General features: G+C 46.3%; 1 protein-coding gene across 1 annotated transcript in view; it reads left to right on the top strand.

Annotated features, from left to right (window-relative positions):
- Positions 1-24,032, top strand: part of Nid1 (nidogen 1) — a 71,182-nt gene that overhangs the window by 5,938 nt on the left and 41,212 nt on the right. The window contains exons 2-7 of the mRNA XM_076832022.1: positions 8,125-8,424; positions 10,562-10,788; positions 13,382-13,764; positions 16,184-16,333; positions 19,597-19,848; positions 22,336-22,536. Of these exons, the coding sequence (XP_076688137.1) occupies positions 8,125-8,424; positions 10,562-10,788; positions 13,382-13,764; positions 16,184-16,333; positions 19,597-19,848; positions 22,336-22,536 (1,513 nt within the window). The remainder of the gene's footprint in view (positions 1-8,124; positions 8,425-10,561; positions 10,789-13,381; positions 13,765-16,183; positions 16,334-19,596; positions 19,849-22,335; positions 22,537-24,032) is intronic.

Below are 24,032 nucleotides of genomic sequence, written 5' to 3'. Positions count from 1 at the left end.
TCAGAGCCCCATCACAGTCAGAACCCATCACTGTCAGAGCCCATCACTGTCAGAGCCCTGTCACTGTCAGAGCCCGTCACTGTCAGAGTCCATCACTGTCAGAACCCCATCACAGTCAGAACCCATCACTGTCAGAGCCCGTCACTGTCAAAACTCCATTCTTTCGTGGCTAGATAACAATCCGTTGTTTGGATGACCCACATTTTGTTTATCCTTTCTTTAGTTAATGGATATTCAGTTTGTTTCTCCGTTTGGGCCATTTTTGAGTATATGCCATGAATAATCCTGCGCAAGCTTTGTGTGGATCCCTGCTTTAGGATCTTGAGCACATCCTCGGTGCAGAATTGCTGGGTCATTTCTAACTTTGCTTGACGTTCTGAGGAGCTGTCAGACTGTTGCACGGTGACTGCACCATCCCTCCTGTGTCCGGGGGTTCCACTTGCTCTGCGTCCTTGCCAGCACTGTTGGTTCCGTGCATCTGGGTGGTGTCTCATGATTTTGACTTGCATTTTCCCAGTGGGTCCTGAGGCTGAGCATCTTTGCATGTGCTCATTGGCCACTCGTACATCATCTTTGGAGAAATGGCTCTTTCAATCCTTTTAATTGAGTTTTTAAGTTTTTAATTTAATTTTTAATTGTTTTTTTATTGATGAATATGTTGTATTTTTTTAAACTAAAGTACTTCGTAAATGAAGCTGTGGGTCACATTGTGTTAGATCAGGGGCCGCTGATGTCTGGTTGTTGCTGTGTTCTTCGTGTTAAGATTAATAACAGGCACCAAGGAGATGACGGCCAGGGAGTGTCTGTCAACCATAATCTGAAGCTTGTGAGCAGAGCCATGGTGGATGTTGGTCTCCAAGCTAGTCCCTGCCCCCAACCTTTCATTCCCGTTTTTTTTTTTTTTTTTTCTTTTGTCATTTGCTTGTTTCCATTGTTCTTTCCGCATTATTAGCTGGCACTTCTGAGGACAAGGCTCTTCCTTGTGATCTGTGGTTTGGGGTTGTACTACATACAGTAAGTTCAGTAGGTCTCCTTCTAGAAAGACAGAAACAGAGCACACTGAATCCTTAACTCTCTCCTAGAGTCTCTGATGTTCAAATGAAGGAATTAGTATATCAGGAGGCTCCTGTTGCCACAGTGCTGATTTCTCAGGAGAACCCTGTTCTCCCCAGGGGTGGAGGAATTGGGCAAGGACCCTTCCTCCCTCCCCACCCTCCGAGGTGAAGTGGAGTACTCAAGGGCATCATCATCTGTTCTCTGATAGGCAAACCACGTAGTTAAAATGTAAAGACCTTGACCATTTCTAAGTGTGGGAATGTCGTCTCTGTAGAGATAGGTAGGTAACTCTTCCCGAATCTCTCATTAGACATTAACTGGATTAAGCAGCATTTGATGACTTTCTATTACCCTTGGTTGTCCCTCACCTTTATTTAGTAATACTTTTGTTTCTATTTCTAATTCCAGACAGCCATTCTCCGGTTCTATGGGGTTAATGAGAACACCATTGCCTTGGACTTGGGCTGCCTTCCCCCCTTTCTTTTTTTTTCTTTCTTTCTTTCTTTTTTTTTTTTTTTTTTTTTTTTTGTTTTTGATGGTGCTGGGGATTGAATCTGAGGCCTCAGGCATTCCAGGGACTTGCAGTACCACTCAGCTGTGCCAGCCCTCTTTTAGTTTTGTTTTGAGTCAGTGTCTCACTCAGTTGCCCAGAGTGGCCTGGAACTCGGGATCCTCCTGCCTCAGCCTCCTGAGCAGCTGGGATAACAGGCGTGGCCACTGCATACAGCTGGACTTGGAGTTTTGTTCTGTCACTACTAGTGTGTGGTCTTTAGGCAAGTGATAGAAACTGAAGCTCATTTTTTTTTTCCCCTCAAACTAAGAAGGAAGAAGCTGTTAATAATGCCCACTTTACTCAATTTAGTGAGAAAACTGAGGTAAAAGTGCTTTGTAAACTGTCTGAATTGACGAGGCCCCGGGTCCTCGTCTGGGCTCTAGACTTTTGACTTGGTCGTATCCTGGACTTGTTTTCAAAGTTTTTCTTTTCTTAAGCCTGTTAGTTTTCCAGGTTTTTCTGGCTGCTGAACCCTAGCCATGAAGCCACCTTGTCCATGGCTCCGGCCCCCATTTCTCCAAACAGAGCAGCCGCGTGTGACTAGAAAGACCTGGGTTATGGAACCCACTTGACGTGTGTCTGGATCCTGCTTTCATCACTGGGCGGCTGCGTGAATCTTAGTCTCTCCATTTCCTTGTCTGTTTCACACAGGAGAAGACAGTGTTGAATTATTAAACTTCTAAAAATGCAAACAGTCACAGCAAAGGACTGGAAACAGCATACACTCTCTAAATATTTGTAGCTTTCCCATTCTTTCTTCTAAATAATTCTACCTTGAGTTCCCCCCTGCCTACCACCCAGGGAGTTGGCTTTCCCAAAAATGTCATAGTCTTCTCAGCACAACTATTTGCATTTCTAAAGCCACCCTGTTTGTTTCTCATTTATGTTACCTCAAGTATTCTCTGACCACACACCCTTTGGAGAAGGCCTTCCTCTCTATTGCAGGCTGCTTTCTGCCCTGGGGACTGCAGCTCTGCTCACAGAAACCAAAATGATGGCTGTTGTTTTCCTTCTAGACTGTGCACTTGGATATAGGAACTCTGACGATTTCAATTGACTATCTGCATTTCGACTTTCCCCAGCATCTCCCACTGTCTTAAAGAGGAAAATGACAGCAACTGCTTTTGACACTGGAAGTGCTCTTCCACTTTAAGTTACTTGCTCCTTCTTGTCAGATGGGCTGAGACCATCACAGGTGGGCTTTTTCAGCTGTTAGTCACGAGGTGGGTGACATTTTCCCCTTGTAGTTTTGTGACATGATCGACACTTTCTGCCCTAGGGCAGCTGATGAAAAGCTATATTGTGCATTGTGTGCCTTGGGGTGAGTGGGGAGAGGGGAGAGGAAAGAGCTTTAGGTCCTGCCAGGGACATGCAGTGCACATATTTGCACTTTGCTAAGGGAACCTTTCCAGTGCAAATGGAGTTGGTAAGCAAGGCTTCAGGGCAGTATTTACACTGGTCAACCTGCCAAAGGAGGTAGGTGTTTTCAACAAACAGTTTTTACTCTTTGATGTAAGTAACAAGGATCTCACCTGGCCGAGATGTTTGTTACTTTGACACTTTAACATAATTGCTGTCATGTTTAGCTCTCAGTAATTCCTGGAGGCTTCCTAGAGTGTGCTTACTCAGGGTGGGCTCCTGGTTCGATCCCCAGCAGGAACACCCAGGTGACATTGAGTCAGAGATCCTTTTTTTTTTTTTTTTTGGAGTACCAGGGATTGAACCCAGGAGCACCTAACTAATGATCCACATCCACAGCCCTTTTTTATATTTTATTTTGAGACAGAGTCTTGCTAAGTTGCTCAGGGCCTCAGGAAGTTGCTGAGGCTGTCTTTGAACCTGCAGTCCTTCTGCCTCACCCTCCCAAGCCACTGGGGTCATGGGCATGCATGTGCTCTGAGGTGCTAAATGCAAAGTTGGAGTGGGGTACCTCTCACTGGGGAGGTCAGAAAAGCCTTCTAGAAGAAATGAGATGTTCTCTGGAGAAGCTAGGCCACCTAAAGACTTCCCCTGGCACCTGGATTTCTACTCTAGCCTCCTACTTACAGATGTTCACACCAAAACTGAAGTCTGGTTCCATAATCCTAATTGTTTCAGGCAGTGCAGATGGGTGAGCAGAGTACTGTGTCTGCTGTGCACCCCCTTGCTTAATAACTGTTCTTTCTGGACCCAGGCACTAATGGTGCCTGTAACGTTTGGTTGGCTTTAATTACTAGAGCTGCATTTGCCAGCACCTTCTGCTCATTAACCAGCAGGCCCAAAGCTACTAACACTCCTGAACCCCCGGCGGGCGGGGTGCTGGGATGGAGGCGTGGGAGAGGCTGGGAGAGCCCGGGAAGGAATTCAAAGCCCTGAGGGAGTCCCACTTACTTATTTTTGGCTTTTGTTGCTTGAGCTTTTGGTGTCATGCCCCCAAGAAAGCGTGGCCAAGACCAATGCCAAGAGCCAGTTCCTTGTTTTCTTTTGGGAGTTTTATGGTTTCAGATCCTACATTTGTCTCTAATCCACTTCACGTTAGTTTCTGTGAGCACTGTAAAGCAAGGCTCCAGTTTCATTTTTTGCACAGATAACCAGTTTTCGTGGCACTGTTTACTGCCCCATCCCTCTGTCTTCTTGGCGCTCTTGCCACGTGTCAGTTGGCCGCACCATGTGGGTTTCTTCCCCAGCTCTTCAGCCGGGTGGTCTAGTTCCTGTGTCTGTTCGTCTTGCCAACTAACCTGGTGTGGCTGTCCCTTCATGCCGCTTACATAGATGGCAGTCATCACACTGTCCACAAAAATGTATGTAGTTTGTTTTTGTCAGTTAGATACCTCAATAAATCTGGAAAAGCAGAACAGAATCAAAGATGGTGTGCTACAGGCCCTCTGGTGACCACGCATGAGTGTCAGCTTGTCTGCTGAAACCACTGGCCCCTTTGCTAAACTCCAGATAATGATGTTCATTAGCTTTTCAAAAACTAAACCTTGGGTGGGGAGGGGGGCTGGGGGCAGGAAAGATTGTGGAATGAGATGGACATCAGTACCCTAGTTACACATGAGACTACCCATTGGGTACGACACCACATCGTGCACTGCAATTGTGTACAGTAGATCAAAGTGCATTTTGCTGTCATAAATACCTGATTAAAATTTTAAAAAAACCTTTTCTGTGGCAAATCTTCAATGTATTCAAAAATAGATTGATGCAAGGAATTCCTCTGTACCCATCACCCCGCTTTGACAGCTGTTAATATATGACAAATCTTGTTTCATTTATAGCCCCAACAGTTCCTAATATTCCCTTTCTTGTCCCAAACTATTATTTTTAAGCAAATCACAAACATTTTTTTCATTGTAAATATTTCAGAGTGTGTTTCAAAAAAGATTCTCCTTAAAAACAAAGCAGAAAAATAATGATCATGATTAGAATTAATAATAATTTCTTAACATTATTCAATATCCACATAGTTTCATAAAATGTTTTATTTTGCTTTTCAGTTGAATCAGGGTTTAAATCAGGGCCCAGCTGAAGCCCACTGATTGCATTTGGTGGTTATAATCTTTTCTTAGTATTTTAGCAATCTATAAGCTCCCCCACTTTCCCTACCTCTCTTTTCCTTGAAATTTTTTAGGGGTGCTGGAGACTGAATCCAGAGGCCCTCTACCATTGAGCTAGACCCCTAGCCCCTTTCATTTTATTTTTGAGACAGGGTCTTACTAAGTTGCTGAGGCTGGCCTTGAACTTACCATCCTTCTGCCTGAGCCTCCCGAATTGCTGAGGTTACAGGCGTATGCCATCATACCTGACTTCCTCGCAAATTAGTTATTAAAGAAACTTGGCATTTGTTTTTTCCAGCATCCCAACTTCTGGATTTTGCTGATCACATCCCTGTTGTATCATTTAACATGTTCTTCTGTCTCCTGGTCTTCCTGTAAACTGAAAGATTGGTCACATTTGCATTACGGGTTCATGTTCAGGCACTCTCTGCTTTGGCAGCAAGGACTGTGGGTTCAAAGAGCTCTGTGGTCCTTCGCACTCCCTGATGAACTCTCTCTCGGCATGGTTTCCAAAGCAGTCTGGGTGCACAGGTCCTATCCTGCCTGGAACCTCCCTGCCTGCATATTGGAGGAAGTCAGGAAGAAATGGAAACATGTATCAGGTAGCAGGTAAACTCTGGAGCTGCAGTGGTGACCTGAATGGACAGTCTCCTACCCCAAGGAGCTGAACTCACAGTGACAGAGCAGCCAGAGTCTGCAAAGTTGGAAGGAAACCCATAGGGGATGGAGACAGAAATCTGGGCGAGGGAGTGGGGGAAGGGAGGAGGAGAAGCCAGTGGTAGGAGCCTGCAGGACATAGTGGGGATCTCTCTGAGGAGGCCAGTCAAGTGAAGGAAGGTACTGGTGGCAGCAGGTAGTGGAGGTGAGAACCGGGGGAGGAGCAAAGGCCCACCCGGGGGTCCCTGACATCAGCACTGGGGGAATGTGGTGAGGGCTCTGGCCCTTGGGAGTTCCTCAGGGCTGTGTGGACCCCAAGGGTCCACAGAAATGTTGTTCAAGGTTGCTGATGATGTATCTGGAGAGGTATATCTGAAGAGGAAGTTTATGGGGGAGAAGCTTAAGTCTAAGAATCTAAAAAATTTCTGGCTCTTCTGTGTATTACATTAATAATGAAGGCAATGAGTTGAATGCAAAGTCACATTGGTTGAAAGATAATTTCCAATAATAATACTAATGAGGATTATGCCATCTTTCTCCAAAGCCTTTTCAGTTCTTCATGAGACTTCCATGAAAACTTGGTTATTTCTAAGACATTCCTTAAGAAAATAGAAACATTCCTGGACCCAGATTCCAAATAATAAAGACACTGGGAGTGTTTTCAAAATTGTTAGGTTGATTTAAATTTCACTGAAAACAGCTTTAGACAACGGAGTGGTCTGTATGTGGCCTCTGTGCGGTCACTTCCCACCAGCAGCTGGTGGCTGCCAGCTCGTGGCGGCGGCTGGGAAGGCGAGCTGTTCCCACGCTCCCCCGTGCAGCCAGCTGGATGTTTGTGGTGGGGGCTGTTGGACCCTGAGAGACTGGTGGCCAGAGTCCCCTTTGCTGACTCCCTTCTGCAGCCTGGCAGTATATTCTAGAAAAGTCCTGCTGGTGCCAGGTGGTGATGGAAAGAAAACACACACATCGCCCTAGAAGTTAACAACCTGTGGCATTTGAAGAGTGGATCATGTCAAGTCCACTGCTGGCTCTCAGAGCGCTTGTCCTTCTCCTGCCTGGCCCCAGATTGGCTCCCCATCTTGAACCCTGCTACCAGGTTCTTGGCAGTTCCAGGAGCTTGGTCTTAGGGTCCTCTCTTCTGTTGTCCCTAACCCTTCCCTGGTTATGAGGTGAGAAGTGATGAGAAGGCTCTGCTGTGGTAGAAGGAGGGGAACAAGCAGAGCATCCTCAAGCCTCTGAATGCTGCTCTTTCAGATTTGGGTGCTTCTAATCTATAGCCTCTAGAAGAGCAAAATAGGGTCCATTTGCAAAATCTCTCCTATGTGATTAGAGAATTTTAAAAAGGTATATATTCTCAAGAAAAGATGGCTGGAGTGGGGTTCCAGCCACCAAGATGTGGGAGGTATCTGGCCTTGCTGGCTAGCTGGCTTTGTAGTAGGCCCTGGACCTCACCCCCCCACACCACCACCATGGGGCTGGTGCCCCTGGATCTCAGCGGTCCCTTCCCCGTTTCCCGGAGGAGTGTGAGGTTTAGCTGAGTGGGAACAGTGGTGCCTTAAAGGTGACAATGATTTCAAGACGACTCTGCATGTGGCAATTAAGACGGCCAACTTTGGAGTCAGGTTCCCTGAGTTAGAATCCAGTGTTGCCACCTATTACTTGGTGGCCTTGGACAAATTGATCAATGTACTGAATTTTCTTTACCAGAAAAATATGGATATTAGTAGTACCTGGTCTTCTGGGGTTCTTTGAAGGGTTTGATGCTAATAAGATGCTTAGAGCATGGTGAACAGTCTAAACACGTTAACTGTTCCTCTAACCCGATAACCTAGCGGCAGCAAGGAGTGATACCACAGGCCCCTTTCTCTTGGAATTTCAGGTCCTTGGGGGCAGGCACTGGTTCCTTCTGGATTTGTACCCACAGCACTGCACATAGTCCTGGCGAGGGATGGTTCCTCCATCTGTGGAATAAATTAATTAAGGCCCGAATGGTGATTTATGCTTGGCATTAAACAAAGCACTTTTATTCCCATGTTTTACTGGAGGTCAGGAGGATACATGGGGAAACTGGAGACTCCAAGTCTGAGAGGCTTACCCACGCTCTGGCGGCTGGCAGTCGGCAGAGTCCATCCTTGGGATCTCAGCCCTGCTTCCTCACCAGCGCACCTTGCCTGGAGTAGGAAGGCTGGTTTTGTGATTCTCAGATTCCCTTGGGGTTTGTGTGGAGGAGTGTGGGTCCCCATTACAGCATTCGGTGAGCAGGGCTCCCTCGGGGAAGCGGTCACCTCTGCATCCCCTTGAACCACACTTGGTTTCCCACAGGTCACCACAAATGGCATCATTGCCACCAGTGAACCACCAGCCGAAGAGTCGCACCCTGGACTCTTCCCACCCACCTTCGGCGCCATCGCTCCTTTCTTGGCGGACCTGGACACAACCGGTGGCCTGGGGAAGGTCTACTACCGGGAAGACCTGTCCCCCTCCATCCTGCAGCTGGCGGCGGAGTGTGTCCAGAGGGGCTTCCCAGAGGTCTCCTTCCAGCCCAGCAGTGTGGTGGTGGTCACTTGGGAATCTGTGGCCCCCTACCAGGGGCCCGACAGGAACCCTTCCCAAGAAGGCAAGGTAAGCGCTGCCGCAGACATGGTGCAGACAGCCTGGACTTCTGCCTTGTGCCACCCTGATGTGTGAAATGTCTGCATTATTGATCAAGACAGGAAATGCCAATTAAAACTTAACAGGCGGGTCACTGCAGGTCTGAAACTTCCGAGAGCTTCTCTGCTATGCGAATATGTGTTCCATGCCAGGCACAGTGGCACACAGTGTCAATACGTAACTCAGGTGGCTGAGGCTTTGCAAGTTTGTTGCCAGCCTGGGCAACTTGGAGAGATCCGTCTCAAAAAATACAAAGGGGTGTAGCTGGGTGGTAAAGTGCCCTGGGCTCACTCCCTGGTACAAAACAAAGTTCTGGCAGCAAGATAGCCTAAAATTTATAAATAAGTACATAATGTGTCCAATGACAACTAAATATAAAGAATGCAAAAGAATGCAAATCCAGAGAGGATCGCCACTTAGCAAAAACAGTGCTGCTAAATGGCAGCCCCTGGTGATCCTGATTCAAATGGCTGATGGTGGAAGGACCCTTTCTAATTAAAGAGAGGAATTATGTACATGAAGTGGTAGGTTTTGGTGGCCCAGTACTCTGAGGGACGAGGTGGGGGCAGGCTGTAGCAGGGGAGGCAGGAACCACATGTGCCCCTGAGTGTTCAGAACACAGGTCTTTATAACCCAGGTGGGCTCTCTTGGGTGCAGTAGTCAGGAAAGGCCTGGAGACCCTCGACTTGCCCTTGAAGGAGGAAGAGTGTTTGAGTAGGATGAGAAATGACCTACCGTGGCTTTTGGGGGTAGGCCTCAACTTGTCCCGTGAAAAGCTCCATTTTTTAAATTTTGATAGGATAACTCGGTAGAGAGAAACTCGAAAGATCCAAAATCACACTAAGGGAGAGGTGCTGCAGACTGATGGTTCCCAAAGTGTGTGCCAGGGACCAGCCCTATAAGACAGGCCTTGGGGAAAAGGCCTCCCCTGTCCAATTTAGTTTGGGAAATGCTGAAGTTATAACTCCCTCTTGGTGATTCACTCTGAAGAGTCCTGCAGTAAAGAAACTTGCTTAAATGTGTTTAACTGAGCATTCCCCAAACCTTTTGGCCATATCTTCCCCTTACCCCTACCCCCAAATAAGGCATATCACATGGGGTATGACCTGCATTGCCAGCTGTTACCTGTCAGAGTACCATACTTAGAGAAGCTCCCACCCCTTGCATAGAGCCTTTGCATGCCCTTCCCAGCACTGTATCGAGTTACCTGCAATTCATGCCCCTCCCCATTTGTACAGTGCTTTGCATGTTCTGTCCTTTCTACCGGGGGCATCCTCTCCCTGACCCCTACAGGTGGCACACTGCTCCTACTGGTTCTTTCAGGCCCTTCTGTGAGGCTTTGACCAGCTGTGGCCTCCTCCCCTCCCACCCGTCCAGGCACAAGACACTCCCTCCTTTGGCTCCCACAGTGCTTTGCACCTATCACTACTGGGGAATCTGTTCCTACGTTTTGCAAGGTTTTGTTCACATGTCAGCCTCTGTGCCTAGACTGTACATGAAGTACAGGGCCATGTGTTGTTTCCTTCATGTGTGCCGAGCTCAGGGCAGTGTGTGGCCTGTGGAGAGGTATTAATGTGTAAGAACATGTTTTCTGTCTGGCCTTTCACATGCTGCCTCAGGATGTGGTCTTCCAGCAGTTCTATCAACCAGCTGTATCATGCCCATGACCTCAAGACCAATAAGGAGTACAGCAAAGATTTGGATCATATTTTTACTACACATGATGACTATGCTTATTAAATATTTGCTAGCTGATAGATGTGATTGGATATGTTTAATGGCCTTGGAAACAAAAGCCACTCTATTCTGTGGGTAGAGATTTGCCAAGTTGCATGAGATTTAGGCCATCATATTGAGGTCCCATCTGTATAATTTTTGGTCAATAAGGTAAGAGTTATGTAAAATATATTCATTAATTAATTAGGAAATGTCATGTGTGTACATAGCTCTGGGGATATTTCAGTGGAGCCATGATGAGAGAGAAGGTGAGAACAAGAAGGTGAGAACTCTCTCTACAGTGCTCTCTGTTCAGAGCCGAGAGAGCTGCACATCTGAAGTTCTGTAGGAATTTTGCACTGGGTAGCTGAATTTTAACTCATCTCCACAGAGAAACACGTTCCAGGCTGTCCTGGCCTCCTCTGACTCCAGCTCCTATGCCATTTTCCTTTATCCGGAAGACGGTCTGCAGTTCTCCACCACTTTCTCCAAGAAGGATGAGAACCAAGTGCCCGCCGTGGTTGCGTTCAGTCAAGGTTTAGTGGGATTCCTGTGGACGAGCGACGGATCATACAACATCTTTGCTAATGACCCAGAGTCGATTGAAAACTTGGCCAAGTACGCTTTCTTTGCTCCTCAGTGGATTCTTTCCTAATAATATTATTATTTTACCAAGGGAAATGCAATGGGCATTATAGATCATTCCCCAAACATGTTTCTGCAGATTTAAATTTTATATGTAGTTTTTCATATTATGAAGTATGATTTTTCTAAAAAGCTTAAGGGAACATACTCAGATCCAACAGGTATGCTATTTTTTAGAAGTCGCCCTTGTTGAGAACAGTTTCCACCATGTCCTGTAGAAGTCAGGAATAAGGGTCATTCACACCTGTCCTCTGCCAGGAACTGAAGGCTGATGAAATCCCCATGACAGAGAGACACTCCTACAACATTGACTATGCTCAGTGCTCTCAGGCCATGGCAGTGTTGACCAGAGGGGAAAAGCCCTGTCTGGTTTCTATAAATTAAAAAATTTCCCTCTCTCATTACTTGTTAAGGTCTGTAAACAAGTCAGATTGGCACCTGTTATTTTGCCAGAGAAATGTTAGAGTCTGTAAACAAGTCTGGATGGCGCCTGGCCAAATGCCAGAGGGAGTGATTTGTAAAGTAACAAAAGCAAGCCATTAAGTCTGGAGATTCCTTATTGGTTGACTGATGTATCTATTTTATGCTAATTAGATAAGCTGTGTAAAATGTATAAATATCGCTCAGATCCTACAATAAACGGCTCCTATTCCTGCTGCATCAACGTACACAAGTTATTCGTCACCCCCCGGATATTTTGCTGCTGCCGGACTGCGGCAATTACTCTTTAAAAAACAAAGGCTAAATCCAGCCCCTCCTGATTTCATATTTTCCAACCTAGCCTAAAAACCTCTGTGCTTTATTCTGTGGGCTCCTGGTGGATGCTAACAGCTGGTTTTATGATGGCAGAGGAGCCCAGGTTCTTAGTGCTTGCCTGTTTCTGTGGTATAAATAGTCCCTCTGGGGTCAAGTTCAGGCTACTTAGTGCCATGTCACTCAGTGCAGAACTGAGAAAAGATGCACCTTATGTACACTCTCACCATAAAGATACCATGGACTCTAACCCAAGAACACGGATACATGTCAAGTAAATAGGACGTGATGAGTTTTGAGTATTTCTTGCCTTTTAAAACATATACTTTATTTAATTGTAAATTTATATTATTTCATTTTTTTTGCAATGGCTATGTTTAATAACTGGCTTGGAAAATTTTTAAAAATTCAACAGATTTCCATCATATAATGTGATCATTTTGTGTAATTTTGTGATAGGACATCTCTGATCACAGATATGTAAGAACAGTAAAGATCGTGGAGCTAGAAGTAGGGCTTAGGGTTATTCTGCTGCCCTGGATAAAATACCTTTGGATCTGTCATCTCATTGGCTTTTCACTACACCCTTTGAACACAAAATGGTAAATTGAGACTTGCATAGAATCCCACAGCTAGGGAAGTTGGGGTTTTAATAAACCAAATCTGCACTGTTTTCACTCACAGGGTGTCTGACACCAAATATATGTTTGGTTTTTCCCCCTCATACCAACCAATTTTCCAATGCTCTGGACACAGACTGTGCGTCCTGAATTTCCATTTCAACTCTGGCACTAACTTCCTGCAGTTAAGGGCAGCCCCACAGGTGCAGGACCCAGCCCTACCACATTGCTCCACTTCAAAAACCAGGCACCAGCCCTACAGCCCCATCTGCACCTCTCACCTCCCAGCAAGGACTCGGCGCCTCCCGACTCTGTCCTCAGGTTCAGATATTCAATGGAAGAGTTCACAGAGCCCAGAAAAGTGCCTTACTCACTATTACCAGTCTGTTATAAAGGACACGCTGTAAGGACAACCAATTGAAGAGGACACAGGGCATGGTAGGGGAAGGGTACTGAGCTCCCAGGCCCTCCCCACCACCTCACCTCCCAGTACTGCCAGGTGTTCACCAACTCAGTTCTCCAAGCCCTCACATGTAGGGTTTTTCATGGAGGCTTTGTTACACGGGTGTTGGTTATTGACTGAATCCCAGCTGGTCTCTCCAACCTGGAGGTGGAGGTGGAGGTAGAGGTGGGGTGGGGTCGGGTGGGGCTGGGATGGGACAGAACCTTCTCACTCTCTCATTATGGCTTGGTCTGTCAGGCTACCATTCCCTAATCTGAGGCTATCTGTGAGCCCTCCAGCCACCAGTCAACTCACTAGCTTACAAAGGACACTTCTTTTCTATTATTTTGGAAATTCTAAGTGTGTACAGAATTCTTGTGTTAGGAACCAGGGACAGAGACCAACTGTATGTTCTCTGTTAAATCACACCATGCCATGGAGAGCACGTAAGGTAGGGCAGATAACAAGTGGCCAGTACAGCAGGCAGCCTTGTGAATCCTGCTAAAGTCTTTTAGACCATCTGGAAATGGTGGAGGCTGAGCCCTTGCTAGTGTTGTGCCCACTGGGGTACAGCCTCCCCAGATTGCCCTGGACCGCCTGAGCTCTAGGATAACCAGACACAATGGCTGCTGCCCTCCCACTCCATTCAGGCCCTGCTGGTGGGTGAGGGAGATGGGTTTCAGATCGACAGGGGGTCCCCAGTGTTTCTCTCCTGCTGGCCAGTTTTCAAGAAGCCTTCCTTGCCCCCTAGGAGTAGCAACTCTGGGCACCAAGGCGTGTGGGTGTTTGAGATCGGGAGTCCGGCCACGGCCAGTGGCGTGATACCTGCAGATGTGAACCTCGGACCAGATGATGGAGCACAGTATGAGGAGGAGGATGAAGATTATGACCTGGGGACTCCTCCTCTGGGCCTGGAGGATGTGGGCACCACATCCTTCCCCTACAAGACTTCAAGGAGGGGAGACACTGACACATACAATGTCCCCAGTGTCCTCTCCCCCCATCATGGGGCTACTGAGAGACCCTCAGGATCCTCCACAGAGAGGACCAGGTCCTTCCAACTGCCAGCAGAGAAGTTTCCCCAGCAGCACCCCCAGGTCATCGATGTGGATGAAGTGGAGGAAACGGGAGTTGGTAAGACCCCTCAAGAACAGTCAAGTTGCAGTTGGACCCTTGGGTTTCTAGAGGGGAGTACTCCTGGGGTGTGGGTTACATGCTTTGTGTGGGGGCTTCTAAGAGTGGGTGCTTAGGGAAGAGGGGCTGAACTCAGAGCCGGGCACATGGGGGTGTAGCCCTGGTGCCTTTGAAGAGCCCAGTGATTTCTCCTGGGATTAAGACTATGGTTCTAGAGACAGGGGGTGCCGGGTGTCCTCTTTCAAGATTTCTCGTATTCCATTCTGTCTGTTTTAAAGAGAAACATGCTTTAGAGTTATTTTGAAAGTCAGAATTTCTTATTTGTGACTTCTGAGATCAGAAATGTATTCACCCACCTGAAAAAACATTGTAAAAATTCTTTTGGCTGTTTATGTGGCTTATCTTTGACATGTATTTCCTCTTGGTTTTTTGGAATTAGAATGGCTGATTATTTTTCCTCCCAGGACCTCTCAGTCTCAGAGTTGATTTGTGAAGATTAAAAAATACAAAATGAGCAGATGCCCTTTAAAAAATAGTTTCACAGAGCTGGGGTTGTGGCTCAGTGGTAGAGCACTCGCTTAGCGCGTGCGAGGCCCTGGGTTCGATCCTCAGCATCACATAAAAATAAATAAATAAAACAAAGGTGTTTAAAAAATAGTTTTACAGTTTAATATCTGTTAGTCAACTATATTGGGGTTTTTCTACATTTTGAGGAAAAAATAGTTTGAGCATGATTTAATTTGTCTAATAAGAGATGTTCAAACTAAAGTGTGTTTTTTTCTCTTGAGATTGCTGTACAATCCATTGAGACTTATGGGTGGGATGGTTTAAGCCTTTGAACCTTTTTTTTTATGATTTTCTTTACTGTTTCTACTAAGAAGTTATCATGAGGCCCCAGGAGAGTCTAGTTCATTCCACACCCTTCATTTTTTTTTTTTTTTAATTTCTCCTTATTTGTTTTGACGTATCTCATAGTGATAGTCAGAAAGTCTGGTTCTTATTTGAGCACCCCAAACTACAGACAAGATGGGGTGCTTACCAGGCAATGTGATCACTCACTTCTGAGGTACAAAAATGAAGGAGTTGAATTTGGCAGCAGGACGAGGACATGGGCTTCTGTCTCAGGGTTCCCCATACACACTGCACTGGGATTCCTGGGGTGAGGCCCACATCTCTCAGGCTGTGGCACTCTGTCATGGGTCCAGTTAATCATCCGAAGAGTTAACTATGCTTATTTTGCAGACATTGAGCCTGAAGACTCATCCTATTTCCACCCTTTCTAGGTATCTCTGAAATTCTCATTTTTGAAGCTGTTGCATTTAAAGAAAACCCTAACCTAGCCCCAACAATTTAAGACGGTGTATTACTTGATACTGGAAAAAGCCTAGATTTGAACTCAAAATGTGTCTGTAACAGATGTTTTTCTGTCCCTCTATTCCAGTTATTCTATTGTGTTTATTAGAAAGGTCAGCCTTCTGTGGCCAGCGGTGCATTCCTGGTGTTGTCTGCATAGTCACCCTCAGGTCACAGTGGACCCCCTGAGAGTTGGTCACAGCTGGGGCTTATGCAATCAGTGTCCCCTCTTGAGTCAGGGCCCAAGTGCTTCTTGCTGTGAACATTATCCTTACACACACCGGAAATTCCCTTCCCAGCCTGCAGGACCAGTGGAATCTACCTGGGGTTAAACTTTACTTTGATCTTCACTGGTAACAGTCAATTATAAATGAGATCATTACTCCCTCTAAAAGTTCACTCCTCTTGTGCTTTTGAACTCATTCCAAATTAATTTGCTATGGATCATTAAATTTAATGGGCTAGTTCATGATTCTAATAAAATGAACTTGGGAGGTGGGAATTTGAACTAGGAGAGATTCTTTTTGATACTTGGGTCAAAGACTTTTTTTAGACCAACTGTAACTGAGGGATTATTTCTGATCAGCTTTTGAGTATCAGAGCTTCAGAATTGTTCCCTGGGAGAAAGGAGGAGATTTACATAAATATGTAGTAAATATACGTACTTAATGGTTGCTAAAATGGCAAATTTTATGTTATATATATTTTGCCACAAGAAAAAAAAGAAAAACAAAGATATATTTTAAGGTTCCCCCAAATGTGAAGCTGATCCTTCTGGCCACATCAGACATCACCTTCGTTGGACTCTGAATGGCAGAGCTTCAGTGATACCAGGGACCCTGGGTTATAAGTGGTTCTAGTAGTTCAGTCTTGTCAGGTCTCAGCTGTTGTGCACAGCGGAGCCCCTCACCCTGCTAGCTGGGTGGACAGTGGGCTGGGGTCTCCCATGGTGAGCTGGATCCCCAACGCCCAGGCAGGTAGGGCCCTGCAGAGCTTGGGGGCGCCCGGGGAGATGCCTCCTGGCCCCGCACAGTGCTGACCCGTGTGCCCTTCTTTCCTGAAACAGTGTTCAGCTACAACACGGACTCCCGGCAGACGTGCGCCAACAGCAGGCACCAATGCTCGGTGCACGCCGAGTGCAGGGACCACGCCACGGGCTTCTGCTGCCGCTGCGTGGCGGGCTACACCGGCAACGGCAGGCAGTGCGTTGCAGAAGGTAACTGGTCCTTACTGCTCAGCTTAGGGGAGGAGGAGGAGTGGGGTTTTGCTTCTGTGTGTGTCTATAATGCAGCTAGTCCCAGTGGCAGGAGCGCGGGAGGTTTGCGTGGAGTGCCACCACTCTCCTCTGTGCCTTCCCCTAAACTAACCTGCCTTCCTCTGGACATGCCCATTTTTCCAACATGGAGAAGTTCCTTTCTTTCCTGTGCTACTTCTACATCTTGGAGGTGACCACCTCTGGGAGCATCCAGTGTCCCTCTTCATGGCAACCCCAGTGCTGAAGTGTCACAGCCTAGACCAGGTGTTGTTCAGCCCCCTCACCTGCCACAGACTCTGCCAGCCTTCTCCATGTCCTTGTCCTTGGAGTCTCTACCTGGTGCTGTTCACCAGACCTGTCTTAATGGTAGTGGCCCCTGGCTGGACCCAGGGATGCTGGCTTAGCCCGTTGCTTGCAGTGGGTCAGGTTTACCCCAGAGGTCCTCCCGGTGTTTCTCTTTCCTGGTGCCCTGAAATCATAGCAGGGCTGTGGTGGAGCTCAGGGATGCACTCTGTTAATCCCAGAGGGCCGGACCACTGTGGGACCAGCTCCAAAGGGGACTCTAGGATGGGCTGTGGGCTCTGAAGTCCTTCCTCAGAACTGGTCTTGATGCTCCCAGATGGTCAGAGGAATCTTCTCTATGCAAATCCATTTCACTCAGAGTGAGGCCAGAATTAAAAAAAAAAAAAAAAAACCCACTACACTAAGCCTTTGTCCCTTCATCTGCCACCAATTGCTTCCCTTCTCATGGGTCATTTTCCTTGTATGCTTAATGAGAACTTCAATTGCTTTGTAAAATCCTACTAAATGAATCCCAGTTGGAGAAATGTGTTCTGCTTTTCAGATTGTTTGCCATAGCTGTTGTTAAGTCAGGTAATTTTAATTTGCCAGAAGCAAAACATTGTTTCCTTCTGAGTCTTAATTAAAGTGTTTTTTTTTTATTTCTATTTTTTAAAAATACTACCTTCAGCCATGGAACAAAATTCAGTATACTTTTCATGTTAATTTTGAGGGTTGTTTTTAACTTCTTTAGAGTGTTTTCTATTTTCTTCCAAATCTCATCACCCCAGGGATTGTGTGCCTTTGCCTCTTTGTTTCAGGCTTGGCTTTTATACCTCCCCACCCTGGAGAAGCTTCCAAAATCCACAATGAGAGCTTATTCTTAAAGAGCAACCTCATCAACCCCCTTCCCCCTAACCCCCACCAAAGAGCAGAGCTCAGAATGCTGAGCAGTTTGTTTGGCAGCAAGTTCAGAGATCACAGACTGTTCAGCCACAAATTTTGATGTTATATATACACCCCATAATAGTTTCGTGGTTTAAATATTTGTTGCATTCTTGCTACTTAAATTTTTTTTTTTTTTCCTAGCTCAAAGTTTGATGGAAAGTTTCTGTTGGTTGTGTCCACTTGGCTTTCCGGCCTGTTTCTGGAATTGTTCTGGGACGCATTTTTTCAATATTAGCCTGCTGGATTCATAGCATTCTCCAGTGTAATCGAACAATGTGTGCAGAATTGCTCTGTCAGATAGGACCTGGCTTGTGAGTGACCCTGTTTAGCAATCTGGGCAACAGAAGGTCACCAGAACATAGGGAGCCCCCAAGGTATGAGCCCATCTGTGTAGGATTATTCCACAAAGTTTACTGAGAATTTACTAAGTGAAGAAAACTGCCAAGAACAAGTGAGGGGGATGGGTGAGTCATGTTCCTGGTGATTCAAATCCAGGAGGATAAACAAGATACATGCTCAGTAGCTGATAGAGTTTAATTCACTGTCACATCTACGCAACCAAGGTGACCTTCATTTTATCTTCTATTTACCTCTTCCTTTTGTTTTTTTTTTTTTTTTTTTGAGATACAGTTCACATACCTGATTAAGATAGACAATTAGATGGGTTTAGTAGATTCACAAGGTTGTGCAACTATCGCCTCTGTCTAATCCTAGGACATTTTCATCACTGTCACTCTCAGCAGCCACTCTTAATTCCCCAGAGTTCCCAGCTGCGTCCACCACCAGCCTGCTTTCTGTGCCTGTAGGTTTTTCCTGTTCTGGACGTTTCATATCAATGGAGTCATGTGACTGTGGCCTGTTGTGTCTGGCTTCTTTCACTCAGCACAGTGTTTTCAAGTTTTATCCATGTTGAAGTCCACATGAGCATTTCATTCCTTTTTCTCGTCAAATACTACCTGTGGATGGATAGTCGTATTTTGTTTATCCATTCATCGGGTGATAGGCCTTTGGATTGTTTCCGTTTATAGCTGTAATGAGGAAAGCTGCTAAGAACACCTGTGTACAGACTTTGCTGTGGACATATGTGTTTTGTTCTCTTGGGTATATACTGGGGAATTGGAATTATTAGGTCATATGGTAGCCTTCAGTTTTCTTATCTAAATACAAATAAGAGCAATTTAATGTCTTTAGTTCTTATTATTTTTCTTTATTCAAATTCATACAAGTTATAAATATTCAGATATGTAATGCAGAAAAATGATTCACCATACTGTTCCAACTTAGCTTCTGTTAGCAGTTTTCCCTCAGCTGTAGGGTAACACTCATGAAGGTAGTTTCTAAAGCCAATGATATTTTCCATGTGCTGTGTCAGGTATCAATCACATCGTTTCCAGTTGCCTAAAAGAAACTTCCCTCTGCCCCAGTCTACCAAGTGGCTGTGTTTCAGAGGCCTGTCTGTGGTCTGTGACGTTCACCCTGCCCATATCTCTTCCTAATTGTGCTATGTGAAGCTGCAGGACTCACGTATCCACCTTAAACTTGGGAAATAAGACATACTTGAGCCCATGGGCTTGTTTTGTGGATCAGTTGACACATGCCCCAGATTCCTAGGGCCATTCAGTTTAGTTTCAGTGCTGTCCTGGAGAATGAGTAATTCTACTCTTTTACTCTCAAAAGATCTTTTATATGATCTAAGGTGCTATTGTGCTGGTGAGCGTGTCTGTGATATTGCTCTTCTCCTGGAATTACTTGCCCCTGAAGTTCCAGATCACGCAGTGACTCCCAGTGGAGCTATCTTTCACTCTGTCCACTGTCAGTGACCTGGAAGAGAGGTAGCCACATTGGAGTTTCTAAGACTCCCGGTGCATGGTCATGGCTGCGGTTGCTTATGTTTTCCCAGTGCTTTCTTCATGAATGGGTGTAGGCTCTGTGGACACGCTCCTTTGGCAGGCTTGCTGGAAAGCCTTCTCCACCTCTTCCTTTTGTTTCTGGCTCAGGTTCCCCGCAGCGTGTCAATGGCAAGGTGAAGGGAAGGATCTTTGTGGGGAGCAGCCAGGTCCCCGTTGTCTTCGAGAACACCGACCTCCACTCCTACGTGGTGATGAACCATGGACGCTCCTACACGGCCATCAGCACCATTCCCGAGACCATCGGCTATTCTCTGCTTCCTCTGGCGCCCATTGGAGGCATCATTGGATGGATGTTTGCAGTGGAGCAGGACGGATTCAAGAATGGGTTCAGCATCACTGGTAATTTACATCTGACGTTAAGATCAGAGTTTAACGTGGGGCCTGGGAAGGCCTGGGAGTGAGTGGAGAGGGCACCCTGAGCCTGCAGGCAGCTTTTGATAAGCATTTTGTCTGTAGAAGGGTACACTATAGTTCTGCTCTGGAAATACAACGATGAGGTTAGATTAACACATAGTACTTATTAACTGAGACTGCCTAGAATTGTTTTGAACAGGGAGCAATTTCTTGGTGGCTATTCAGAATAGAAATCTCTACAGAGCAAGTTATGTCAGCTCACATATCCCCACAGCCAGAAGGGCGGTGCTGGGGCTTTCCTCCTCCTCCTTATCAAGCCTGTCTCCAAATTCCAAAGCAATCTGAGCTGACTGGACATTCCCTTAGTATCTTGTCAGAGAAAAGGAACCTGCCATCTCCAGCTGGTGAATTAAGCCTGATAACCATCACCCTCAGGACTCTTAGGAAGCCATAAAGGCTCTTGGAGGCTGTGCCCTGTTGAGGAAAGTGCAGGCCTTCATGGATATGTGGGCAGATAACTGGGGGATATTCCCTTGGTATGATGGGAGCCCCTCCTTTGCTGTGCCAAGGCCAGTCCACCTGAGGGTGCCAGGGCCCATCCCTGGACACAGCTGGGTGGAGGAGCCTCATCCTTCATCTCTGGGCACCTCCTGTCATGCTGGGTGTCACCTCTCTATACCTGCCTTCCCCCACTGCCTGAGGTACCTGAGCGTTAGCCTGGGCTGGTTAGTGGACACTCTGCTGGGAGCAGAGCCTCTGCCTTGGCTTTACTCTGGTCATCATCCATAAGTTAGATGTGAAAATGCACAATTTTCTGAAGTGTGGCCATTTAGAAAGGAGAGAACCTGGTATGAACTACCCTAAGACTTGCCGGTTTGGGCCTGGGTCTTCTTCCTGTTCCATAGGCCTGTGTATTTGAATATTGTAACCACATCCATGTTCTCACGCAAGCAAGATGCTCTTTGCAGACAGCTGAGCTGCAGCAGCCCACTGACCCTTCTCTTCCTAGCATAGCTTCCCCAGGGTGGTGCTTGTAGTGGGTTACTACTAATGGGTGATGCTCTGTAGCATAGGAGAGGGGGAATTTCAAATTCCCTGCACCAGCAAACCTTTGTAACTCTTAATTTCTCCAGGACTTATGTTATTAATTGGATATTTCCCTGGAAATTGGGTAATGACAAAGCAGAAGTTGTCACACATTTCCTGCAAAAGGCTATTTAGTAAATACTTGAAGCTTGGCCCGAATATTTTAGGCTGCATGGCTTCTGTTGCAGCCACTCAACTCTGTCACTGCAGAGAGAAAGCAACCGTAGATAGTATGTACACGGAGGAGTCTGTGTTTCAGTAAAACCTTATTAATGGGCATTGAAGTTTCAATTTCATATATTTTTCACATGAAACAACATTCTTATTTTGATTATTTTTAACCATTTTATTTTTTTTTTATGTTTATTTTTTAGTTTTCGGCAGACACAACATCTTTGTTTGTATGTGGTGCTGAGGATCAAACCGGGGCCGCACGCATGCCAGGCGAGCGCGCTACCGCTTGAGCCACATTCCCAGCCCTATTTTTAACCATTTTAAAACGTAAAGAGCATTCTTTTCTTGAGATTGATGCAAAGGAGGCAGCCCCGTGTGGCCCAGCCCGGGGGCCTGGTTTGCTGTCCCCTCCTGTGGTGGGGGCATGCCCTTGTGGAGGAGGAAATTGGCTGGACGAGGGGGAGCATTCCCCTGCCTGTCTGGGCTGCTGCCTTGCTCAGAGCAGGGGGAGGTCCCAGCTCAACACCGAAGCCAGTGATCTCAGGGTGGTATCTGGTACTGTTGATGGTTTTCCCTGAGCAATGGGTCCATCCTGATTGGGACTTAGCTGTTTCAAAAATTATCACCTTATTGTCATCACAGAACGCTGGACAATTGTGCAGAACATTTGTTTTTTTAATTTTTTTTACTTGTAGATGGACATCATACCTTTATTTTATTTATTTTTTATGTGGTGCTGAGAATCCAACCCAGTGCCTCACACATGCTAGGCAAGCACTGAGCCACAACCCCAGCCCCCAAACACTTTTTAACATATTTCCTGTCCTCTAATCCCTATAAGATAGATTGTCCCCCTTTTATAACACCAGGAAATGGAGGCTCAGAGGAGTTAAGCAACTTATTCAAGTTCACCCAGCCAGAAGGAGGCATGCTGGGAGTTGACACAAGTCCCCTGCTTTGTCTGACCCAGCCTGGAGCCAGTGCATTGAGATGCTGGTGTGTGGCTGGGAAGCGACTTCTGTCCTCTGAGAGGCTTTTTTGGACCACTGGGATTCCTCAGTGTCTCCAGCCCCATGTCCTACCAGCCAGGCTGAAGCACCTTCAGAGGAGGTCCCTGCCCACCTGCACCTTGTGGCATTGCCCTCAAGCCTGTGATGGGAAGGAGGGTGGACTGGCCTGACCTCGGAATGACAGGCCACTGTTGCTTTCCAGGGGGCGAGTTCACCCGGCAGGCTGAGGTGACCTTTGTGGGCCACCCTGGCAAGCTGGTCATCAAGCAGCAGTTCAGTGGTATCGACGAGCACGGGCACCTGACCATCGACACGGAGCTGGAGGGCCGCCTGCCGCAGATCCCATTCGGCTCCTCCGTGCACATGGAGCCTTACACAGAGCTCTACCACTACTCCAGCTCTGGTGAGTCCCAGCCTGGGCCAGCCCAGGGACAGCGCCACATTACCCTGTGCTCCAACCAGCTTTGTGCCCTCATGGGCCTGGCCACTCTGGGGTCTGGAGGGGATTATGCAGACCTTCGCTTATTACACTTTCTGTCCCCCAGTGATAGACACAGGTCATGCTTGTAGGGAATTGGTGCAAAACAGGAATAAGCTTAACTTGGAAATTAATTTAAGAGTAATTCCCTTCCCTATCATCTATCATCAAATATCCCAACATATTCCATAGTTCAAAATAAAATAATAAAATTTTACCATAATAAACATCTATCTGTAGCTTTTAAACTGCATTTATTCTCCATTTGTTACCAAAAAGAATTCCACACACCATGTATCCAGTTTTATCCATTGTTAACATTTTGCCGGGTCTCTGTGTGTGCGTGTGTGTGTGTGTGTGTGTGTGTGTGAACACGTATGCAATTTTTTTTCCTGACCATTTGAGAGTGGGTTGTATACATCACAGTAGTTCATCTCCTAAACACTTCATGTGTTTTTCCTAAGAACAAAGACATTCTATATTATAACAATCAAAATCAGGAAATTTAATACTGATATGATTATACAACTTATAATCAGATGTATTATTTTATTTAGATCAAATTGCAGTCATGTTGTTCTATTTTTACTCTCCAGGTAACATCAAACCATGAATATTTAATAATTTAACTAAGTGGCCCTTGGAAACACCTCTGAAGGAGCCTCCAGTTCTGCTGGATGCTTGTTAATTTAAGTCCTTATCCTGTGTACTAAAGTTTAGGCTATTTCCAGCTCTCCTCTGATGAGGAGTTGAAATGACCATCTTCATATAACTCTTGGCCAGATTTCTGACTTTTCTGAGACTCAGTTCCTAGAAACAGAGGTACTCAGTCAAACAATAGGACTTTATTTAAAAGGCCCCTATGAAATCACTGTCCAGGGCCCTGGGCTTGGTCCAGTCCTGGGGTGGGAGCCTGTGGGGGAGCCCCAGGGCCGTGGGGCTCAGCCTGCCGGGCCAGATGGCCTTTCTGGCAGGCGGAGTGTGGGAGCAGGACAGGAGGCGTCCACTGACTGGTGTTTACCCTTTGGCTTTCATGCTTCTATTATGGAGCAAACTGCAGCAGAGCACAAAACTATAAAGAGTCTTTTATACTTTTTTTTTAAATAGGAAGTGGAGGGTTTCGTCGCATGGGTGAATAGCAGCTGTTCTGCATTGGGGTGGCCTCTCTTCTCCTCTGCTGAGGTTTGCTCAGGACACTTGAGTAGTTTTGCCAAAACTGGCTGCTAAGATGCATTTAGTTTTCCATTTTTTAAAATATGACAGCACTGCTTGATTGAGGTGGTGTGGTACAAACCCTGTTTACTGACTCCCAAGTGAAGTCAACTACAGAAAGTAGGGAGCATGCTGCTCGTCATATAGTGAGTGCTCAGGAAATGGTGGTAGTCTTGGTAATAGGGTTTGCTTGCTTCCCAAAATTTTAT

The sequence above is a fragment of the Callospermophilus lateralis genome, chromosome 13, assembly GCF_048772815.1.
Source record: "Callospermophilus lateralis isolate mCalLat2 chromosome 13, mCalLat2.hap1, whole genome shotgun sequence".
NCBI classification, from domain to species: Eukaryota; Metazoa; Chordata; class Mammalia; order Rodentia; family Sciuridae; genus Callospermophilus; species Callospermophilus lateralis.
Note: the sequence above shows the minus strand (reverse complement) of the source record. Positions and strands in the feature narration are given on the sequence as shown.